This window comes from Macrobrachium nipponense, chromosome 13, assembly GCF_015104395.2.
Source record: "Macrobrachium nipponense isolate FS-2020 chromosome 13, ASM1510439v2, whole genome shotgun sequence".
Taxonomy (NCBI): domain Eukaryota; kingdom Metazoa; phylum Arthropoda; class Malacostraca; order Decapoda; family Palaemonidae; genus Macrobrachium; species Macrobrachium nipponense.
Genome location: NC_087206.1, coordinates 56,997,907 through 57,019,397, shown reverse-complemented (window position 1 = coordinate 57,019,397; position 21,491 = coordinate 56,997,907). Strand labels below are relative to the sequence as shown.

The 21,491-nt window shown below is 35.8% G+C and overlaps 1 protein-coding gene across 3 annotated transcripts in view; it reads right to left on the bottom strand.

Annotated features, from left to right (window-relative positions):
• LOC135225799 (uncharacterized) overlaps window positions 1-21,491 on the bottom strand; it is a 416,906-nt gene that overhangs the window by 227,821 nt on the left and 167,594 nt on the right. For all 3 annotated transcript variants that reach the window (XM_064265290.1, XM_064265289.1, XM_064265288.1), the window contains exons 2-3: window positions 20,073-20,207; window positions 1,933-2,260 (exon numbers count right to left, since the gene is read on the bottom strand). In XM_064265290.1, the coding sequence (XP_064121360.1) occupies window positions 1,933-2,260; window positions 20,073-20,202 (458 nt within the window). In that variant the 5' untranslated portion in view covers window positions 20,203-20,207. The remainder of the gene's footprint in view (window positions 1-1,932; window positions 2,261-20,072; window positions 20,208-21,491) is intronic.

The window sequence follows — 21,491 nt, the reverse complement described above, 5'->3', positions numbered from 1 at the left end:
GCCATGATGCTTGCCAGGTGACCCCACGTTGCGTGCCCCTGTAGAAAACGGAACAGGCATTTGATTCCCAATGCCATCTACAAAGATGGATGCTGAGACTTAACCCTCGAAGTTATTTAAGGGCCATGGACCAGCAGTTCGCTCTCAGAAACAGTCAGAACTCAGTAGCGCTCTGAACCTTCCACACTTAACCTAGGACACTTGCCGTCCTTCCCTTATGCCTGTCCTTTGTACGCCCACCACATGCTCGTCCTCTAGCCAGTTTCTCTTTATAAGTGACACCCCTTAATTTTCGTTCCTATATTGTCTACGTCCTATCAGACGAAGGATATCTTTGTCCTGACAAAGGTAATGTGCTGGAATAAGATTATTTTTAGGCAATCACGATCCTGTTACTTCTCTACCTGATTTATTGTCCATTTCCACTGTGCGGATACCCACTGAGAGTTTGTACTAAATCATCGAGTGTTAACATAACAGTGTATTTATTTACTGTAGAACTAAGTTGCCTTGGCATCTTCTATGCACTTTCTCAGTTCCTTCTCCTTGCGTAGTGTTTCTTGCAAGTAACCGTCTTGCATTTTTTTTGCAGACCGGGCTTGGCTATGGAACAACTCCTCGGCTCTATCCCATGTGCAGTGGCCTCATGCCACCGCCATTCTACCCCTGTGCAACGTTCCTTTGGTAAAAACACCATCTGTGTAGAATATTTGTTCTGTGTATGATCCAGTTATTTAGCAGGACTCTCTAGTTCCCTGCCCAGCAATTCCCATTCTTCTGATCTGTTTGTTTTATGTAAATATAATTAATTAAGTGAACCTTTTGTCTATGTAATCTTTACCTCGTTTGAAGAAGGCTCTGAGCCATTATTTTTCCTCTGATTGATTCTCCTATCTTACACGTCAGATTTAGCCAAAATATGGTAGTTTCTAGGTAATAATATCGATCTCCTTAGATTATCGGTAGCACTCCAGAATCCAAGTACGTATCTAAAGTATATATATATATATATATATATATATATATATATATATAGTATATATATATATATATATATACATATATATATGTAATATATGTATATGTGTTTGTGTGTAAAATGATGATACAGTAGTTGTGGCTTTTAGGCACGGTGGGCAACTTCTCTTGAGGAAGGCGTTTGTAAGCAATCAAGCTAGGACTACAAGAACAAAAATCGCTGAGTGACAATAGACAAAAATAGATAGAAGAGATGTGAAGAATATCGAATCGAAAAATGATGCTGATTGCAGCCAGGCGGAGAGGCATGAGAAGGATTATAACCACAAATGGAAACACATTATTAGTAAGTGGAAGCATGGGTGTCGTTGCTGTGATATTATAATTATTTTGTGAACTCTATGAATGGAACATTGCCTTTTTCCTTTGTAATTACCTAATCCTGCAACTTTCAGTGAAGTTAAAAAGCAAATAGACACACATGACCATTTTAGCCAATTTTAATGCGTAACACACTATTATATTTCTTGTCTAATTTATATGGGCATACATTACCAAGGCAGAGATTTTTAATTTCAAGATCGATAAACGGAGACAAAAGAACAATTATAGAAAATAAAAAAATGTCAACCTAGAAAGAGGTCAGGCAAGAAGCAGTAATCGGCTGCCACCACAGCTTTGGATATTTTCATCTTGCATTTCAAGACAGTTTCTGTGCTAACCTGTATGAAGTACGTTTTGGTACCACTGTCAACCTTAGGTTAAGATATGCCACTTGATGAAGCAAAAAGCTAGTCATTCAAATCTTGAACACTGAATGATGAAGATGCTCGTTTTTCTTCTTTCGCTATTCAAGCCACCAACAAAGAAATACTTAAGAAACAAGGGACAAGTGGCGTACTTATTCAGTTGACTGATACTTATTCAAAATTCAAGAACAAGTGAGACCTTTACCTTCTTGGCATATTAACCGGTATTCCAAGCCCACCGATGTTGCGATCGTCATCGTCACTGCCAACTCTAAGGCCCATCTCCACATTGCTACCGACTCCTCTGCTCCCACCGGCTAACAAGGGAGCATTTTCGTCCAGTTCGTCATCCTCCCCGTCAGGCCCATCGATGAGGATCACGTCCCTGGCGACGTCGATGAGGGGCATCGCCTCTGTGTTCCTTACACCAAGGTCATCATCGTTCATGTCGTCTTGGCTTGATATCTGGATAGAAGGTGGAATTGCGTCCTCCGGGTGCTCCCACAAAGTCATGTCTATGGCGATGGCGGGATCTAGTCGAAAAGAAAAATATGCCGATAATTCATCAACTGGACAGATAAAATTTGCGAATGGCCAAAGTTATAATTTATGAATAAGTGAGGGATCGGTTCGAGGCTTTATCTTTGTTTTTATATGGTTTCCTTTTAATGCTTTACTTAGTGTTCTTATGTTACTTTTTCTATTTAAAATTATTTAGCTTACATCTCTTACTAACTATCGGTTGCTACTCGCTCCATTTTTATATATAGAGCTGGAGGATCTCCTCCGGCTCTAGGCTTCGTTGTGCCTATCAGGCCTCCCTGATGACCGTCAGTAACTTCTGTTTCTTTCCTTGCATCCCTTCTCAAAGATTTGGAAATCTCTCACTTCCTCTACCATTTTTTAAAATGCTGACCCATTTTTTTCTTCTGAGGCAGAACTTCAGATATTTATCATTTTTCTTATTATTTTTACTTGTCTATATTTTATTTTATTTATTATTAATTGTTTTGCTCTAGGCAACGGATAATTAAGAGCATGAGGTTTCTCTTTATATCAACGTACTTATAATAGAAGACTGGTCTTATTTTGGTTATATACTATGTTTTTAGTTCTCATAACAACACTATGAGGGAGGGAGAAACTACTAATAAACCGATCACAAAACCATTTTAAATGTCTTGGTGCTTATGATTGTTCCTCAAGTAGAGATAAATATTACATTTCATGTCGATACATGAATGGACAGAGAGAAAATCAACTTTCACAGCATACCTTTACTGTCTAGCATAAGAATAGACTTTTTTTGTATCTTAAAAAACTATATCAGTTCAGTGGAATATATCAGCCCTTTCTTTAAATGAATTTGGCCTCGTAGATTGAGACTTATCGCAGAAGTGACTGCCCTTTTTAATTTGAACGAATATCGGTCACGGAAAATAGCTGTTAAGAGAATTTTTGAGATCTTAAATGCATGAACATTATCACAAAAGAAATCGAACACTGAGACTAGATTTAGTCTGGTAAGACGAGTAGATAATCTTTCAGTTGCCTTGGCATGTAATTAAGTATACAATGAATTTGTCGCCGTTTGATTTACATATGATTCCAATATCACTGGCAGTTAAACGAAAATAGCAGTTAACGAAAATAGCAGTTGAACGAAAATAGCAGTAATACCTTGAAGTTGTTATTGTCATTGCAGTGTAACGCTGCCCAGTAAATCTATTTATTTCATTATGTTGAAAAGTTCGAGTTGCTTCACGTTTCCATTTCTTGAAAATAATGTTATCTTTAATACCTATTTCTATATTAAGCAGAGAGTTGGTAGCGTCTTTGTAAAAATGTGATTGATATAAAAAAGATTTATACAATGTAACGGAAGTGTCTCGAATGTAAATTTAAATGGGATAAATCATCTTTATAACAATCACACTTTAACAAGGACGCTACCAACTCTCTGCTTAATATTATAGTAATAAGTAATAAACAAAAAACTATTGATAAACATAACGACCATGTTTCAAAGTTGGAGGTTGAAGTGTTTAATTATCTTTCTTTTATAGATAGTATTATTTTCAAGAAGTTTTTTAACAAAACTTTATGTGATTTTATTTTGCTAGTACAAGAAAGATTTTTAAAGAAATTGAGAGGTTTGGATATTACGATTCTAAATTTCGCTAAAGGAAGAGTAACTATTTTTAATTCATCAAAACATGTGTTATCTAAACGTGAACAGTTTCTTTATATCTCAGGTGGGAGGTCTTCCCTACCTAGTGATTTCAGGCCAAATTATATAAAGTTTTTTCTTCCATAGAGTCCATTTTACACAGGTTAGTATCATTACCGTTTAACGTAAACAAAAGCGACCTTCAGAAAAAACTCTTCGAACTGTCCCAGGGTGCATTTAGGACATTTAAAACTCGCTGGACTCCATTCTTTAATTAAAAAAGAAGACCATCACATCCTTGAACAACTGTCACAGACACGACCAAGAGAAAGGAACGGTCTCATTAGATCAAACGGACTACAAAGAAAAAGTGGTGACTATCTTAAGGGACCAAAGGAAGTTCAGTGAAATTGTATCACCTGACTTTCACAACATATCATAATAACTGACGGCAAAATCACAGATTTTTAGGTCTTTTTAAAAAAAGTGGAAATTATAAATGAAAATACATACAAAGATTTGTTTATATATATATATATATATATATATATATATATATATATATATATATATATATATATAATACATATATATATATATATATATATATATATATATATATACCCTGCGCATTTGAATTTATATACAACGTTGAATCTCATAAAGTCCTGCAGACGATCTTTGAAATTTAAAAAGTGAGCCAATTTTGCAAGGATTGTTTGAGATAAATTTAATTTTGAGACAAGGAATTTCTTGTTCTATTATTTGCGTGAGTCTGAGAGAAAACTTCGAGTTTGTTATATATGGAATCGATGCATACATCAGTTTCTTTGGGACATCCATTAGCGGAGGAGGTGGTTGGATTATAGTTACCTACTAATTTATTAATTATATTATGTACAATGTCTTTGGGATAGGAGTTTTTTTGAAAAAAGGTTATTAAAAATTCCATTTTGTTATGAAAAATTTGCCAGTTGGATGAGTATTTCAAAGCTCTATAGACCAGTATATGGTATTAATTTTAAAGTTTTCTGACAAGAACTATAGAAGTTATTGGTTAATCCCGTGAACGTCTTTTTTCGATATACTGCAGTCGTGAAATGGTAATTTGTTTTCATTTTCTATCCCAATTGTGGATTTAATGTTGGGATGTTGTACGTTAATATGTTCCAAAAATTTTGCTATTTGCCATTGATATCTGGAAAGTGCAAATGTGTCGTCAACATATCTTCTGTAATACATTGGTTTACAAGAAATAGGAGATTGTCTAAAAATTCTGTTTCCAAATATGACATAAAAAAGTTGGCAAATATTGGCCCAAGTGGCGACCACATAGCAACTCCATCAACCTGCGAATAGAGTCGTTGATTAAAAATAAACATGGAATCTTGCACAAGTTCAAGAAATTGTTTAAAAAGGGGTTTACTAAAACCATGAAATACGGTGTCATCGCTAATAAAAATCTTATTTAAAATAATATCTATGGTTTCGTTCAATGGTACATTCGTAAACAACGCTTCCACGTCAAAACTGGCCATTTGGTAGTCTCCGTCCTGATGATCATATTTCTTTGTTCAATCAGTTCTGATTCTACCATCTGGCTTTTGAACTGACAATTGCTAATAAATAATACGTGACATATTCCAGTTTATTTTGTGATTATGACAGTTTGTGGTTAAATATAGCTGAGCTCTGTTGGCCATATCTTACTGAATGTTTCTGTTTTATTGGTCTTTGGGAGAGTAATTTACTGGTAAAACCAATGTAGGATTAGTCACAGTCAAGGCAAGGGATTTCATATAGTCCTGTGCCTTCGGGGACTGGCTTTTGTTGGACGTAATTAAGGATTCGGTAGGTAAAAACAAAAGGGTTAGAATTCCCAAGTGCCTGTGCCAACGACTTAATCCTGTCCAGGTGCGAGATTTTGATTTTATTGCTGGGCATCTTTCTGGTTATGTTTTGAGGGGATTGGTAGAAAATGATGCTTGCTTTCTTAGTTATATGATCAGGGTACTTAAAAGATGACAGCTGCTTACGGATATGGAATTCTGAGGAGAAAATCCATAAGGCTCTTAGGAACAAATTGCTAGCTAGGCTAATTTCAATGGAAATGTCATAACTAAAATAGTTCATAAGTAATAATGTTGGTTTTTTTGCATATGGCAAATTTGTATTCTGCCACGTCTCTGGTTACAGTAACATCAAGAAAAGGAATTTTCTTGTTTGTTTCCCATTCAATTTTGAATTTGATGCTGGGCACTAATGCATTTAATTTTGAAATAAAATCATTGACATTGCCCCATCTATCATCACAAAATGTTAGGATCTCACCCATATATCTCATCCACAGAATACCTTTAGATTTCATGGTATTTATCATTATAGTTTCATACACATTTTTTAACTAACTTTATTATTCTATCTAAGTCAAGTGGGAAATTACCTGAATAAGGAGCTAATTTTCCTTTCCAAAACTGTAGAACATCATGTACAGGTACCTTTGTGAATAAGGAATCTGACTACATCTAAACTTGAGAGTTTTATGTTGTAAATGGGTATAGTATGTGCTGCTTTAAATTTGTGTTTTATGTTACTGGGAGAAAATGTGCCTAAGAATGGGGAAAGGAGGCCTGCTGACAAATTCGAAATTTTATTATTGAAAGCTCCGGTACATGAGATGATAAGTCTGAATGGTAGATTATCTTTATGATTTTAGAAAGGTCATAAAAGTAAGGTAGTTTTGGGTTAATGACTTCAAATTTCTCCAGTAGTTCAACACTCTTGTCTTTGCCAATTATTCTTACTTCTTTGAAAAATTCTGTAGGGACTTTTTGGAGGGGATTATTTGCTGTCCTTGTCAGATCTACTTATTACAACATCTAATTTTTGTAGCGAGCAGATATCTCATAAATCTACAGGGAACAGGATACTTCTTGTTAAGACCAGCTACCGCATTCAGTAAAATGCCTTTTAAACATAATAATTATCTCCTCTTGGCTGCAATTTATATTAGCTATAAATTTGTCAAAGGTAATTATAAAATCTACATTGCTTTTAGTGTTTGGCATAAGTGTGAAGGACAAACCTAGGTTTCACACTAAGTGGTGATTTACGGCAAGGGCAATGTTGGATAAATTCAAAACTTTATCTTGTTGCTCTAGATTGTTCCATTCCGACTTCAAAAGCCAGATGGTCAAATCAGGACTGATTGAACAAAGAAATGCAATGAACCTCTCGAAAGGAGCCTGGGATTCTGATCTGATTGATATAATCTTCCACCACCCAATGCTTAATTAAGAAGATTAGGAAGAAGCTTCAAAAGCCAGATGGTACAATCAGGACTGATTGAATAAAGAAATACAATGAACCTCTCAAAAGGAGCCTAGGGTTCTGACCTGACTGATAAAATCTTCCACCAACCAACGCTTAAGAAGATTAAGAAGAAGCTGTCAACAGGACTGACGTAGCAGCAGACTTCTTGAACTTTCATTCAACTATAGATAGAGAACAGTTCTCTATTTCCTAATCCAATACTTATCAGTTGAGGAAGACAATAATTGTCTTCGAAATATAAGGCTTCATTTTGTACCATTTTGGTGTTTTATGAGCATTTTTTACAAACCCTCAGAAAACAAAGAAAAGGGAAAATACAGAAACAAAATCATAATCCTTCATGTAGATAATTTACGAGAGATCACACAAACCTTAGGCCACCCCAACCCTTTCATCTTCACTTATCCGAATACCTTGGGGAAATCCTTAATTAACATTCGGCAGAAACCAGTTTCTAAATAAACATATTTAATATATATATACAATATTTATAATATATATATATATAAATATATATATAAAATATATATATATATATATAATATATATATATATATATATATATAATATATATATATATTATATATATATATATATATAATCTATATATATATATATACATATATATATATATATAATATATATATTATATATATATATATATATATATATATGTATGATATATATATATATATATAAAAAATTTATATATATGTATGTATACATATATAATATATATATATAGATATATATATATATATATATGCTATGTATATATATGTTATATCTATATATATATATATATATATGGCATATTAATAAATTGTTCCAATTTTTTAAGCCAGAACCAAGGGACGTTAAGACCTCTTTATAACAAGACTCATTCATCATTGCCTATATACAAGTTGCCCCTGTGAACTGAAAGCCTCCATTCCCTTAAAAAAAACCCTCTTTGCTCCCATTGGTTGCTCTGGATTTGCCCTCCACAGGGAGCCTTGGATGAGGGGCGGAACCTACCCAGGCGAGATTTAAAAGAGGGGGCCCACACCAGCTCTCATTCAGAACCTCTCAGAACCGCTCAGAAGCAGGGCTTCCTCAGACTTTCTCAAGCCCTGCAGACTCGACTTCACCCCCTTCTGCTCCCCTGCCTCCTCTTGGGGATCCCACAAGTGTTCTTATACCTCCATAGTGCACATAAATATCAGCAGATAAGAAGACTTTCAAACCCAGGATTTCCAGGTACTGTGAGACATAAATTTAGTGCAGTTAGGGAATCGTTTTGCCTCTTGTCTGTATTTCATTTCCATTTTTCCAAGGCGACTTTCCCCCTTCTTTGTTCAGCTCCTCACTCCCCAATTTTGGTTCAATACTGTGGTTAATTCCCTTGTGATGCTAGTAAACATCCCCTAGTTAATTCAAGAAGTGTAATAGTCCTTTCTGTGTAAAATCCCAGTCATTTCATGCCCCTTGAGTGGGTTGTAAATTTTTCAGCTAAGAGCAAGTTGTGTGTAACGTTCCCCACGTGTGCCTCACCTTAGTACTGATGCTAGAATGCAATCTCTTTGCAGACAAGCACCGTGCCTGATTGTGAGAGAAATTGGGAGCCCTTTGGAATAAGGCTTGCATTAAAATAACCCGCTTTGCCCAAATTCTGATCTCCGTGTCTGGTTTATTTCCCAGCCACGTGTTCCCAGTGGATTGGCAATCAACCACCTTATTAGTTCCTGGACCTGCGTACCTTAATGTAAATATAGTTCATTTAAAACTAAAGCCCAGAGTTTATGTAAATTCCTCCTTTTTTAGTAATATCGGCCTTCTGCCATAGATTTTTTCTTTTTTGTGATCACTCGTCCCTCCAGTTCCAAGGGGGTTTTCAATTTTTTTAAAAGAAAAGGGAAAACAAGGCCAAAAGGTCAAATAACCAAAATAAATATTATAAATATAATTATTATATAAATACTAATTAATATATATAATTATAAATAAATAAATTATATAAAATAATTATATATGTAATATATAATAAAATTATAATATAATATATATGTATATATATATATATATCTATATATATATATATCTATATATATATATATATATTATATTATATATATATAGATATAGATATCTATATATATTATTATATATATAATATATAATATAGATATATATATATATATATATATATATATATATATATATATATATATATATATATATATATATATATATATAGTATATATATATATATATATATATATATATATACTAATATATATATATATACTATTATATATATATATATAATATATATATAATATATATATATAGATATATATATACTATATATATATATATATATTATATAGATATATATATATATAGATATATATATAAATATTAGATATTATATAGATATAGATATATATTATATATATATATAGTATATATATATAAATATATATATATATATATATATATATATATATATATATATATATTATATATCTATATATATATATATATATATATCTATATATATATATATATATATATATATATATATATTATATGATATATGGATATATATATATATTATTATATATATAATATATATATATATATAGATAGAAATATAATATATAAATTATATATATATATATATATTATATATATATATATATATATGTATATCTACATATATAGTATATTGTATTTGTGGAAGTAATATAAAATATATTACATGTATATATATATATATATTATATATATATAATATATGTATATATGTTTGGATGTATGTGTTTGTGTGTGTACTATATGTGCCCCATACACTTTAAAATGAATTAGGCAATTCCCACCAAACTAGGCATACGTATGACTTTCCATCTAGGAAAGAATACAGTGAGGGTAATACATCACTGGCAGCCAAGGGGGGGTTTGTGGGAAGTGGGTGGGAAAGGGGTGAAACATAAAAATAACTGAAAACAGCAGATATTAGTATCTAATCCATAGTTTTTGAGGTTGCTGAGATGAATAGTGACTCTCCCAATGCCCCTCAAGTCCAAGATCAGCCCTGATAGGGATGGGATGAAAAGCAGCGGGGAGGGGGTGATATTTAAAAATAACCAAAAATGATAGATATAATTGTTTAGTTCATAGTTTTTGAGGTCACTGAGATGAACAGGGACAGTCCTGATGCCAGTCAAGTACAAGTTCAGTCCTGATAGGGAGGATATGTGAGAAAGGAGTGGGAAGGGGTGACGTAAAATTAACAGAAAACGACTGATATTAGCATCTACTCCATAGTTTTTTGGGTCAGTGAGATAAATAGTGAAACTCCCAATGCACTTTAAGTCCAAGTTCAGCCCTGATAGGAAATGGGGTGAGTAGGGTTGGGAAGGGGTGACATGTAAAAATAACCAAAAACGACAGATATTAGTGTCTAATCCATAGAATTTGAGGCCGCTGAGACAAATAATAATGCTCTTGATGCCATTTAATTCCATCTTCAGTCACAATAGGAGAAGGGGTTTGATAGGGGGTGAACAGTATTTGTGTCTGATTATAGTTTTGAAGGTTGATGAGATGAGTAGTAACACTCCTTATGCCCTTTACCTCCAAGTTTCTCTTGATGGAAGGGTAGGTGAGACAGGGTGGTAAGGGATGACATGTAAAAGTAACAGAAAACGACAGATGTTACTGAGATAAATAGTGACACTTTCAATGCCTTTTAAGTCCAAGTTCAGCCCCGATGGGAATGTGGCTGAGAAAGGGTGAGAAGGGGGTGACAGATATTAGTGTCTAATCCATAGTTTTCGATGTCACTGAGATGAATAGTGACACTCCCAATGCCCTTTGATTCAGGTTCAGCCCTGATAGGAAGGGTGGGTGAGAAGGGGTGGGAAAGGAGTGACATATAAAAACAACAGAAAATCATAGATATTTGAGTCTGATCCAAAGTTTTAGAGGTCACTGAAATAGATAGTGACACTCCTGATGCCCTTTAATTCAAGGATCAACTCCAATAGGAAGGAGGGTGAGAAGGGTGGGAAGGGGGTGACGTAAAAATAACCAGAAACAACAGTTATTAGTGACTGATCCATAGTTTTCGAGACCGCTGAGATGAACAGTGATGCAGACTTGACAAGACTTAGAAAAGCCTTGTAATAGTGGTGGCAGTGTAATTAGCTTAATTAGTGGCAATTAAGGTGCAATTAGGCACAAATTAAGCATAATTAAGTAATGAAGAACTCAAGTCTTGGAAGAAATTGTTTCAGGTGTTTAAAAAGTACAACTGGCAACTCGAGAGAGGGATTGAAGGGTGCCAGTGTCATACAGAACTATCAGTGAATAGGATGTGTGCAAATTAGGAGGTGATAACAAAACAGCATATACTACGAAAACAGGAGAAGGGGGCGTCAGGAAATAGGTGAGTGCTGAATTTTTATTCCTCTCTCTTTCTCTTGCTCTTGAGAGACTGTGATGCAGTGATATGTTTTTATATTGGGTACTTGAACTGAAGAAGGGGCATAAGACGTTGGGATTAATAAGTTGTCTTCATTCTTTATGAACTTTATCGGGAACTAATTATATTAAAGGAATATACATCGCCGATGCACTCAGTCTTTTTTGGGGGGGATGTTAGTACAAAAAGTGTGAGTGGGAGTGAATAGGAGCTGTCATTACTGCATGAGTTAGCAATTGGAGTCCAAGCATAGACAGGGTTTTGCGAGAACAGCAAAACCATTTGGAGAGCAATGAGGCAGAGGAGATTGCCACTTCTCTCTCTCTCTCTCTCTCTCTCTCTCTCTCTCTCTCTCTCTCTCTCTCTCTCTCTCTCTTTCATGTTCCATCAGCTGATGGAATGGCCTTTACCGCAAGTGTTGTTATAGTGTTTTTTCTGTAGAGTACAGGGTATTTTTACTTAGTGAATATTTATGTTTGGGGATAATTTTTTTCGCTTGGTGGCTTGTGAGGGAATATTATTGGTATTTTGATGATATTAAGATGATCAAGTCCTAAATACCGGAAGCTTCTTTAATTTAGACAAAAAGGTGGAGGGGACAATGATGATAAGCTTTTGCTTCATAAAATCACAACAATTGCATTGGGAGTTGGCCCATTTCAAGGCATTATGGATGACGTTCTTTTTCAACCAGTGCAGACCTGTATTGAAGGAGTTAATAATTTTTTAAATGCCAAGGGAATTCAAAATGATGCAGAGGCGTTCAGATGAGGCATTGATCTATTCTCAGGTTCAGAAACACGTCAAAATATCTCACAGTTGATATCACATTTTTCAATGGGACCGTTCCAAGGAACTCAACACAAAGATTAAATTTTCCCTTCCCCCCCAATTTTGCACCAAGGTTGATTATAATAAGGGATCTATGGATCCAATGCAACAGTTATGTTGTTTCAATTATAATAAGCAGGGGCACACCAAGAAGCAATCTAGAGTAAAATACTACAGAGCATGTAAAGGCTCAGATAATTTTGGGTAGTCTTGTCCATCTCAAAATCCAAGCAATGCAAGACCCACACACCAGAACTCTGGAAGTTCAAATATGAAAGCGTCCCAATAAGGTCACTCAATGGGACATAGAGATCGGCAAAATTTTTAGAAATCCAGTCATCGAAAAGGTTACTGATGATCTGCACATGCCATTGTGGTCTGGTGGGGGATGCCCCAGAACCAAGGCTGATAGTGCAAAGAACAGTAGGTAAGGAGGAGGTCCCATTTTGTATAGATACAGAGGCTTCAGTTAATTTAATGAACTATGCTCTACATCAGTCTACATTTCCCCAATATTCTCTGAAACCCACAGCAGAGATGGCGTGTGATGTGCAAGCACATAAATTGCATATCTTGGGTTTTATAAGGGTGCGGTTCAAGCTGGGTGATTGGGTGTTAGGGGAACTATTTTTGGTCATAAAAGGGGGTTGCATTAGGCAACCGACTTTTGTTGGGCCATCCTGCCTGTAGGAGAAACAGGATATCGGTCCATACAGGTGTTGGAGGAATAACAGTTGGAATATCTGGTGTTTTTACTCCATGTGTGGGTATACACGGAACAGAGGTGAATGAGGATACGAAGGGTAATACTTAGGATAACATGGTGATGCTGAAAATAATGGTGATACTGATAATGGTGGTATGGATACTAACATGGAGGTTATGGATGACTAAATAGGGGATACTTATATAGAATATGGGTGTTATATATGTGGATATGGAACATGCCGTGAATAACCGGTTATAAGAGGGTGTTGTGTATAATGGCCATAAGAATAATGTATATAAAGTTGTTTTGACAGAAGATGTTATTTTATATCCTAGTACGATGGCCATGATGAAGGTCAGGTTGAGAGAGGTGATAAAGCTTAAAGAGGTGTGTATAACTGAGGGCAGCAAAAAGCTAAAAGGTGTTATTGGTACGGTGTTGGTAAACAGAGGATCAAATACTGGTATCACCTGGGTGGAATTATTGAACTGTAATGACAGTTCGGAAGTGTCAAAAGAATACTTATGTGGTAGACCTTCACGATTGGAGTGAGGAAAGTGGTTCAGTAGAAAATTGAGTTTACAGAAGCAGAAATGCAAATGAGGAGGAAAATATTCAGGGAACACTTAGCCAATGCAGACTACAAAGGAGGGAACCAAACCCATCTCTGTGCCCTCATATAGAATCCTGTTCAATATTAGGGAACATGTAGAGCAAAAAGTAAGCAAATGGGAGGAGGGCATTATTAGGTCCAGCTCATCACCTTTTAATTTCCACCTGTTGGCGGTGCCTAATAAAGATGGGTTTGTCCGTGTCTGTGTAAATTTCCATAAGTTGAATAAAAAGACTATTCCAGACCATTATCCAGTCACTTGAATAAAATATTTTTTATTGAAATTAAGGGGAGAAATATATACTCCTCAACAAACCTCATGCAGGGATTGCTGCAGGTTTCTCTTAGTGAAGATAGTCGGGAATTTACTACATTTTCATTGCCCAAGAGGCATTTTGAGTTTAGGCAGGTGTCTTTTGGTTTGTCAGGTAATCTTACGTTTTTTACGAGGTTAGTAAGCACAGTTTTACACGGGTTATTAAGGAAGTCCATATGTGTATACATGGACGATATATTGATCGCCACAGATTAAATAAAGAGAAACCTACAAGTGCTCAGGGAAGTTCTTAGGAGACTTAGGTTAGCTGGCTTGAAAATTTAGTTAGCCAAGTGTGACTTCTTAAAGAAGTCATGTGATATTTAAAGAGGGAGTTCGAGTAAATGACGATAAAGTCAAAGAAATTGCAGATTTTCCTGTCCCTAAGATAATGGCTTCTTCTGTCGCTTTGTGAAGGGTTTTTCTATTTTCTCGGCTCCTTTAATAGATGTGTTGCAGAAGGATATTCAATTTTCTTGAGGTGGGAGCCGCAACAGGTAACTTTTCAGAATGTTAAGGATGCATTATTGAATACCCTGGCCCCAGCGCGCTTTTCACATTAGTGACAGTTGCCCATCAGGATGGAATAGGCGCCTGCCTCATGCAGAAATTAGAGTGTAAATTCCACCCAATAGGATACTCAGCAGGAAATTTAAGACAAAGGGTAGCAAGGAAAGGTTAATGGCTACCATAGATAAGGCAACCTTCACTGTGGTGTCAAGCTTGGTTCATTTAAAGATGTTGTTAATGGGGAACAAGGTTGAAGTTTCTACAGACCACAAGCCCCTGTTGGATCGTTTTAATGAGCCAGATCTGTCGCCTAAGAGAGCTTGGTAGTTTTTGACAGTCAGGGATTTTGATGCAAAGCTCAAGTGCACAGAGGGCAGACATAATTTGGTAGTAGATGCTCTGAGTAGAAGTTTCTATGATACAGAAGGGTTTTACGTTTGTGTAGTTTCTAGTGGTTCTATACTGTAGGATATTAATTTGATAAAGCAAAAACAAGATGAAAATGAAATTTTAGCGGACGCAAAGGCGTTCCTCAGAGGTGAATTGGTTGGGAAAGGTTATAAGTTACCTTTTTCAGGTCTTGAGTTAGAGGATAATTTGTTGATTAGGAAAACTGAATATAAGTTAAGGAGTAATGAAAATAAAGGGGACACAACACAGATTATGATTCCGAAAGTCCTGATTCCAGTGATCTTGGATATAGTGCATTGCAAGTTTGATAGTCCACATTTTGGGGGTGGAAATACGTAATAAATATATTTGGAAAAATATGTGGGCGGATGCGGAGAGTTTTGTGAAAGGTGTTTGGCGTGCAATGCATGCAAACCTGCAATGGTGACTTCTTGCAAACTGAGGGTATTTCCAATACCCACTAGACCTTTTGAGAAAATACACATGGATATTTTGGGGAATTTCTATGAATCTGGTTGTGGTGATGGATGAGCTAACGAGGGCAGTGGAAAGTTTCCAACTAGAACATAAATCGGGAGATGATGTAGCTGTGCATTCTTCAATGGAATTGTATGTCGTTATGGGGTGCCCCATGTTTTGTTAACAGTCACAGATAATGATAGGGAATTTTTAAATAAGACCTGAGAGAGTCTGGCAGAAGTTATGGGGACACACAAAGTAACAACCCTTCCATACATATCGGAAGCTAATGGATTGTGTGAACGAGCAAATAGAAAGGTGCTCAAGATACTTAGGACCAACATAGGTGACAATGATAGGAATTGGGATCGGTATATAGATACAGTTCAGCATAGCATTAATGCTATGGTCTCAGTGAGTATTAAAATGTCTCCATTTAAAACATTATTTGGTTGCCAGGCACAAGGAGCATTTGATTTGGTACCAGTACCTTCCCATGAGGAGGATACGTTCAGTGAAAACATTGAGTTTCTAATCAGCTTTTTCCTCCCGTGTATACATGAATATTTTTATATTTTATTTTATTTTTGAAGATTATGATTTCTTTTCCCCCAGGTGGATTTGATGACGCCACATACAATGGTAATTCTTGTGGTTTTTAACTAACACCTTTATCTCTCAGTTAGTGGGAAAATAGAGATAATCATGTGAATTAATGTGTTTGGAGGGTGACGGTGTGTGGAATTCATTTGAGATCATTTTTCTGCTAGGAGTTATTACACTTTGTTTAGGGTTTTCAATTCATTTTCCTTTTTTTATCAAGTTACCTTTGGGGGAAATAAAGGTTCTACTTTTTGATATCTTGGAGTTTCGAGTTAGCCTAAATTTAATACAACTGAAAAAAGTAACAGAGATGCCAGTTGCAGATTTTCTTAAGGTAGGTCACAGATATCAGTTGAGAGGGTCCACGTTACTAAGTTTTCTTTTTAGAGAAGGCCATAAAAAGGCCTTTTTATGGCCTTGTAATAGTGGTGGCAGTGTAAAAGGCTTAATTAGGGGCAATTCAGGTGCAATTAGGCATAAATTAAACAATGAAGAATTCATGTCTTTGGAGAAATTTTTTCAGGGAGTTTAAAATGTGAAACCAACAACTCTGACAGGACAAAGACTCAATGGATCTTTTTTCAGAAGAGGAGTTTAGGTGAGTGTTGAATTTTTATTCTTCTCTCTCTCTCTCTCTCTCTCTCTCTCTCTCTCTCTCTCTCTCTCTCTCTCTCTCGATTTTGAGGGACTGTGAATCCTTTGTTTGCATAGTTGTAGGCATTGCAACTGAAGTGAGGGGACATGGGATATTGTGATTAACAAAGTTTTTTGTGTACTCTATTAGGAATTAATTATATTAGGGGAATATACGTTACAGATGCACTCCATCTGTTTTTTTTTTGTTTTTTTTTGAGGCTAGTACAAATTGTGAGTGGATACTGTCAGTTCTGCTTGAGTTAGCATTTGGGATCTAATTATAGCCTGGTTATGCGCTATAAACAAAAATCATTTGTACAGCAATGAGGCAAGAAGGGAAAGATCTCTCAAGCATTCGCTACCTCCATTATGCATTCATTATCTCCTCCTTCCATCTCTTGTTGCCTCTAACATTCAGATGAGTCAAGAGTTTGCTTCTCCTCCTGACCCACAAACGATCAACTGAGGGAATAACCTCGAGCCGCAATGCTGTTAGGATGGTTTTTGTCCCCACAGAGTTTAGGGAATATTTCATTTTTAGGAATCATTTATGAGATAGTTGGTTTGTGAGTGAAACTTGGGGAATATTGTTGTTGTTTTAATGAAATTGAGATCTGGTCGAGTCCTAAATACCGGAGGTTTCTTTAATTTAGACAAAATGGCAGAAGGAAACCATGAGATTTGACTTCATAAAGTTACAACAATTGCATCAGGAACTGACCCTTTCCAAGGCATTGTAGACAGTGTTCTTTCTCAACCAGTGCAGATATTTATTGAAGGAGTTAATAATTTTCTAAACGCCAAGGGAATTAGAAATGATGCAATGCGTCCAGAGAGGCAAAAGCTTTGTTGGTTTTCAATAAATGGGACTTGGCACCTCGCTGCTGTAGTTTTCAGTATGCAAAATGCTGATCATGGACTGAATTACAGACATTTTTGAAGACAGCCTATGGGGTGGAGGAATATGGGGATATGGTCCCAGACCTGAGAGGTTTTTGCAAGATTAGGAAAGGTCAGAAGTCCTTGGTTGAGCATAGCTATCAGCTCTTGATGCACTGGGGGAATTGATAAAATCAACATGGTAAATGGTAATAATATCTCCCTTGTCAGCTTGCACAGATTGTTGCATTTTTCTTGGCTTCTACATGACATCCTGGGCGTCACTGTAGATAGCTTTGATGAGAAGATCGAGCCTACTTCAGATGATGAATTGTTCTATTCTCAGGTTCAAAAGCACATGTCAAAATATCCCACAGTTGATAGCATATTTTTTAATGAGATCGTTCCAAGGAACTTAACACAAAGAGATTTATGTTTCCCTTTCTCGCGATTGTACGCCAAAGTTGAATATAATAGTGAATCCATGAATCCAGGGCAACAGTTGCATTGTTTCGATTGTAATAGGCAAGGGCACGCCAAGTAACAATGCAGAGTAAAATACTGTGGATCATGCAAAAGTTAAGATCATTTTTGGCGGTCTTGTCCATCTCAGAAACGAAGGGATGCAAGACCCACACCTCAGAACTCTGGAAGTTCAAATACAAAAGTTCCCCAAGCAGGTCACTCAAAGGGACCCAGAGATCAGCAAAACTTTTGAAAATCTGATCAATAAAAAGGGTACATATGACTTATACGCACTATTGTGGTCTCGTGAGGGACGATCCAGAGTTGAAGCCAATAGTACAAGGATATGAAGATGTGGAGATACCAATTTTTATAGATAAAAGAGCTTCAGTTAATTTAATGGACTATGGTCTATATCAGTCCATGTTTTCCCAGTACCCTCTGAAACCTTCGGCATAGACGGTGTGTGATGTGCAAGCCCATAAATTAAATACCTTAGGTTTTATGAGTGTGGTTCGCACTGGGTGATCGGATGTTAGTAGAACCGTTTTTGGTGATAAAAAGGGGTTGTGTTGGGCAACAGACTTTCGTTGGGCCATCCTGCATGTAGGAGAAACAGGATATCGGTCCATACTGTTGTTAGTGGCATAACGGTTGGGATACCAGGTGTTTTTAGTCCATATGTGGCCATACATGGAACTGAGTAAATAAGGATACAAAGGGTAATACTGAGGTTCACATGGGTGATACTAATGATAATGGCGATATTGGTGATAATGGTGATATTTGTGGCAATACTGATGATGATGATGGTATTGTTGATAATGGGGATAATGATAACAATGGTGATATTGATACTAATATGGGAGTTATGGTTGATGGTATCGGGAATATTTACATAAATAGGGGTGATATTCATGTGAATGCGGAACATGGGGCGAATAACCAGTCACAAGAGGGTGCTGTGTATCTTGGCCATGGGGATAATGTATTTAAATAATGATTAGCTTTCAAGAGAACATTGATTAAGCAACCAATACCCTTGTGAAAGGGACCTCCGTTAAATCTTCACTACCGTTCATATACTCTTTGATACTAATTACAGCGAATATAGTGTTCCTCGTTGCTTCTGTGTAACACTATAAAAACTGAAGTGGCTAGTAAATACGCAATGTTCATTTGTACTAGATTAAAAGCTCCTTTGAGAGAACTTACACAAAATTAAACGAAAACTAAAAGTAAAGAGTCCTATCCAACACCTGTGATTTGATCTGTCTGGTAAGTGTGCCCAACTGAATTCCTTCAAAACTTATATCACCACCTAACTTATTTGGACACTAATTATGTTTTAACCTCCACCTCTTATGTGAAATTTCATAGCAAACTCTGCTTTCTTTTACCCTTCTCCTTTTTTGATAGTTTCGTTTCATTTTGCAAGTGTACACGATTTTCTTCTTAGGTCGCCTAACACGTAACTCCAGACTTGGAAAAATATCATTAGTTAATGTCAGCAGAAAGTCACCACATTACTCGTATGCTAAAGCAAGAGGCAGACAGACAGAAAGTGTGAATTAAGGCACAGATGTTCATCTTGCTACATTTTTTCGATGTACACATTTCTAGTCATATTATGTGAAAATGTCTATCAAATCACGAATGTTAATCTCAGTGCGACGACAGTACCTACTCGAAGTACCTATTCTTCCACCTCTGTTTAACTTTGGAATTCTATCCATTCTTCGGTTTTCTATGTCTTGTTATATTTCCCTACTAGGTAACTATGTCGCTTCCTACATGTTTAATCCTCTTAATTAAGCATCATGTAGCGGCCTTGGGGACCCTGTCGCAACGCCCGTCTACGAAAGAGAAACTACTTTGGTGTGTACAACATCAGTTCATCCATTTTTAAAAGACTATTAGACTTTGATTAAACTTTACTTACTGCTATCCAAAGGATTGTCTTCATCCGTGGGCGTGGAAGCACTGAAGCTCAGCATGGGTAGAATGTGTCCATGTGGGCGTGAATGGGTGGTATTTTCATCCTCCCGATGACCGTTCACAACTGCCGACATCTTGACTGGAAAAAGAAGGGCTGATTTTTAACTGGACTGGTGTATTGGAAGGCTTTACTCGGGTATGCTTATAGAGTAGTTTGTTATTATTATTTGAGTTATTAGGATCTGGGTGAGTTTGTTGTTTGAAAAGTAGATACGAAATTGGAAGAAATTCCACGAAAAAGTTAAGTTTCCGATGTTTGTTTCTTGATATTTCCAGGCATCGGTTTGAACGTTAGAGAAAATATAAAGCGTAAGAAGGAAAGATACTGCTTACCAGTAAACTGTAACTGAATGACTAGAAAATAGTAAGACTAAATTAATTAGTAATTGTATACCTTCCAAGAAAATATTGCTCAAATTATCTTCTGTAAGAAGTTACATAATATTGTTATATTTGAAACAAGTATGCTACGATCTAGATTTCTATGAAATTTAGAAATACCTGGCATGCTCTTCTAACTCCATTTATTTGCTCTTTAGAGAAACTTGTTTCATTTGTATGACGTTGAATAACCCTTTCAAGTTAAGTTAAGTTAAAGTTAAGTATATCTTAGTTTTACCAGACCACTGAGCTGATTAACAGCTCTCCTAGGGCTGGCCCGAAGGATTAGATATTTTTACGTGGCTAGGAACCAATTGGTTACCTAGCAACGGGACCTACAGCTAAAATCAGTCTTAGGGAAATGTATTTTCTCGCCCAAAATCCAAAAAGACCGTCCTCGTCAGAAAATAAGGAATTTCCAGCACTGTATAATGATATAATTCAGTAACTATCCATTCTGAGAACAAATAACCAACAAAATAATACAGAGACATGTGAAGGACTATTAATTGTGTTCAAAAACATCTCCTTTGATAAATGCAAAATGAAGGCCATCGGCATAGTAAAAATTATATACATGTCTTTCTTTTTATGATGGTAATATAATGAAGTGTTTATCCTTTTTTGTGAAACAAGAACAGCAAAATAAAGTATTTCGTACACCATTAAGCACAACATCATAAAAGAGAATCCTTGATGTCAAGCTATGATTATGATAAAAAGCAAATAAATACTATGAGACAGAGTTCAGTGTGTGACTGTTTCTCAGTTGTAATAAACATTAGCGAGTGACTCGGTTTTTTGTTTTAGGGTTAGCCTGTCGTGTGCAGGAAAAGGATCTTGGTCTAAGGCAACCTGTAACCATAACAGAAACAATACTCTGTTTTTTTCATCTGTCCACCCGCCTGTGGTGTTTGCATATGGTAACACTGCGTCCCGGGCTTTAGATAGTTACTCTATGTGTAAGTTTTAGGTAAATAAA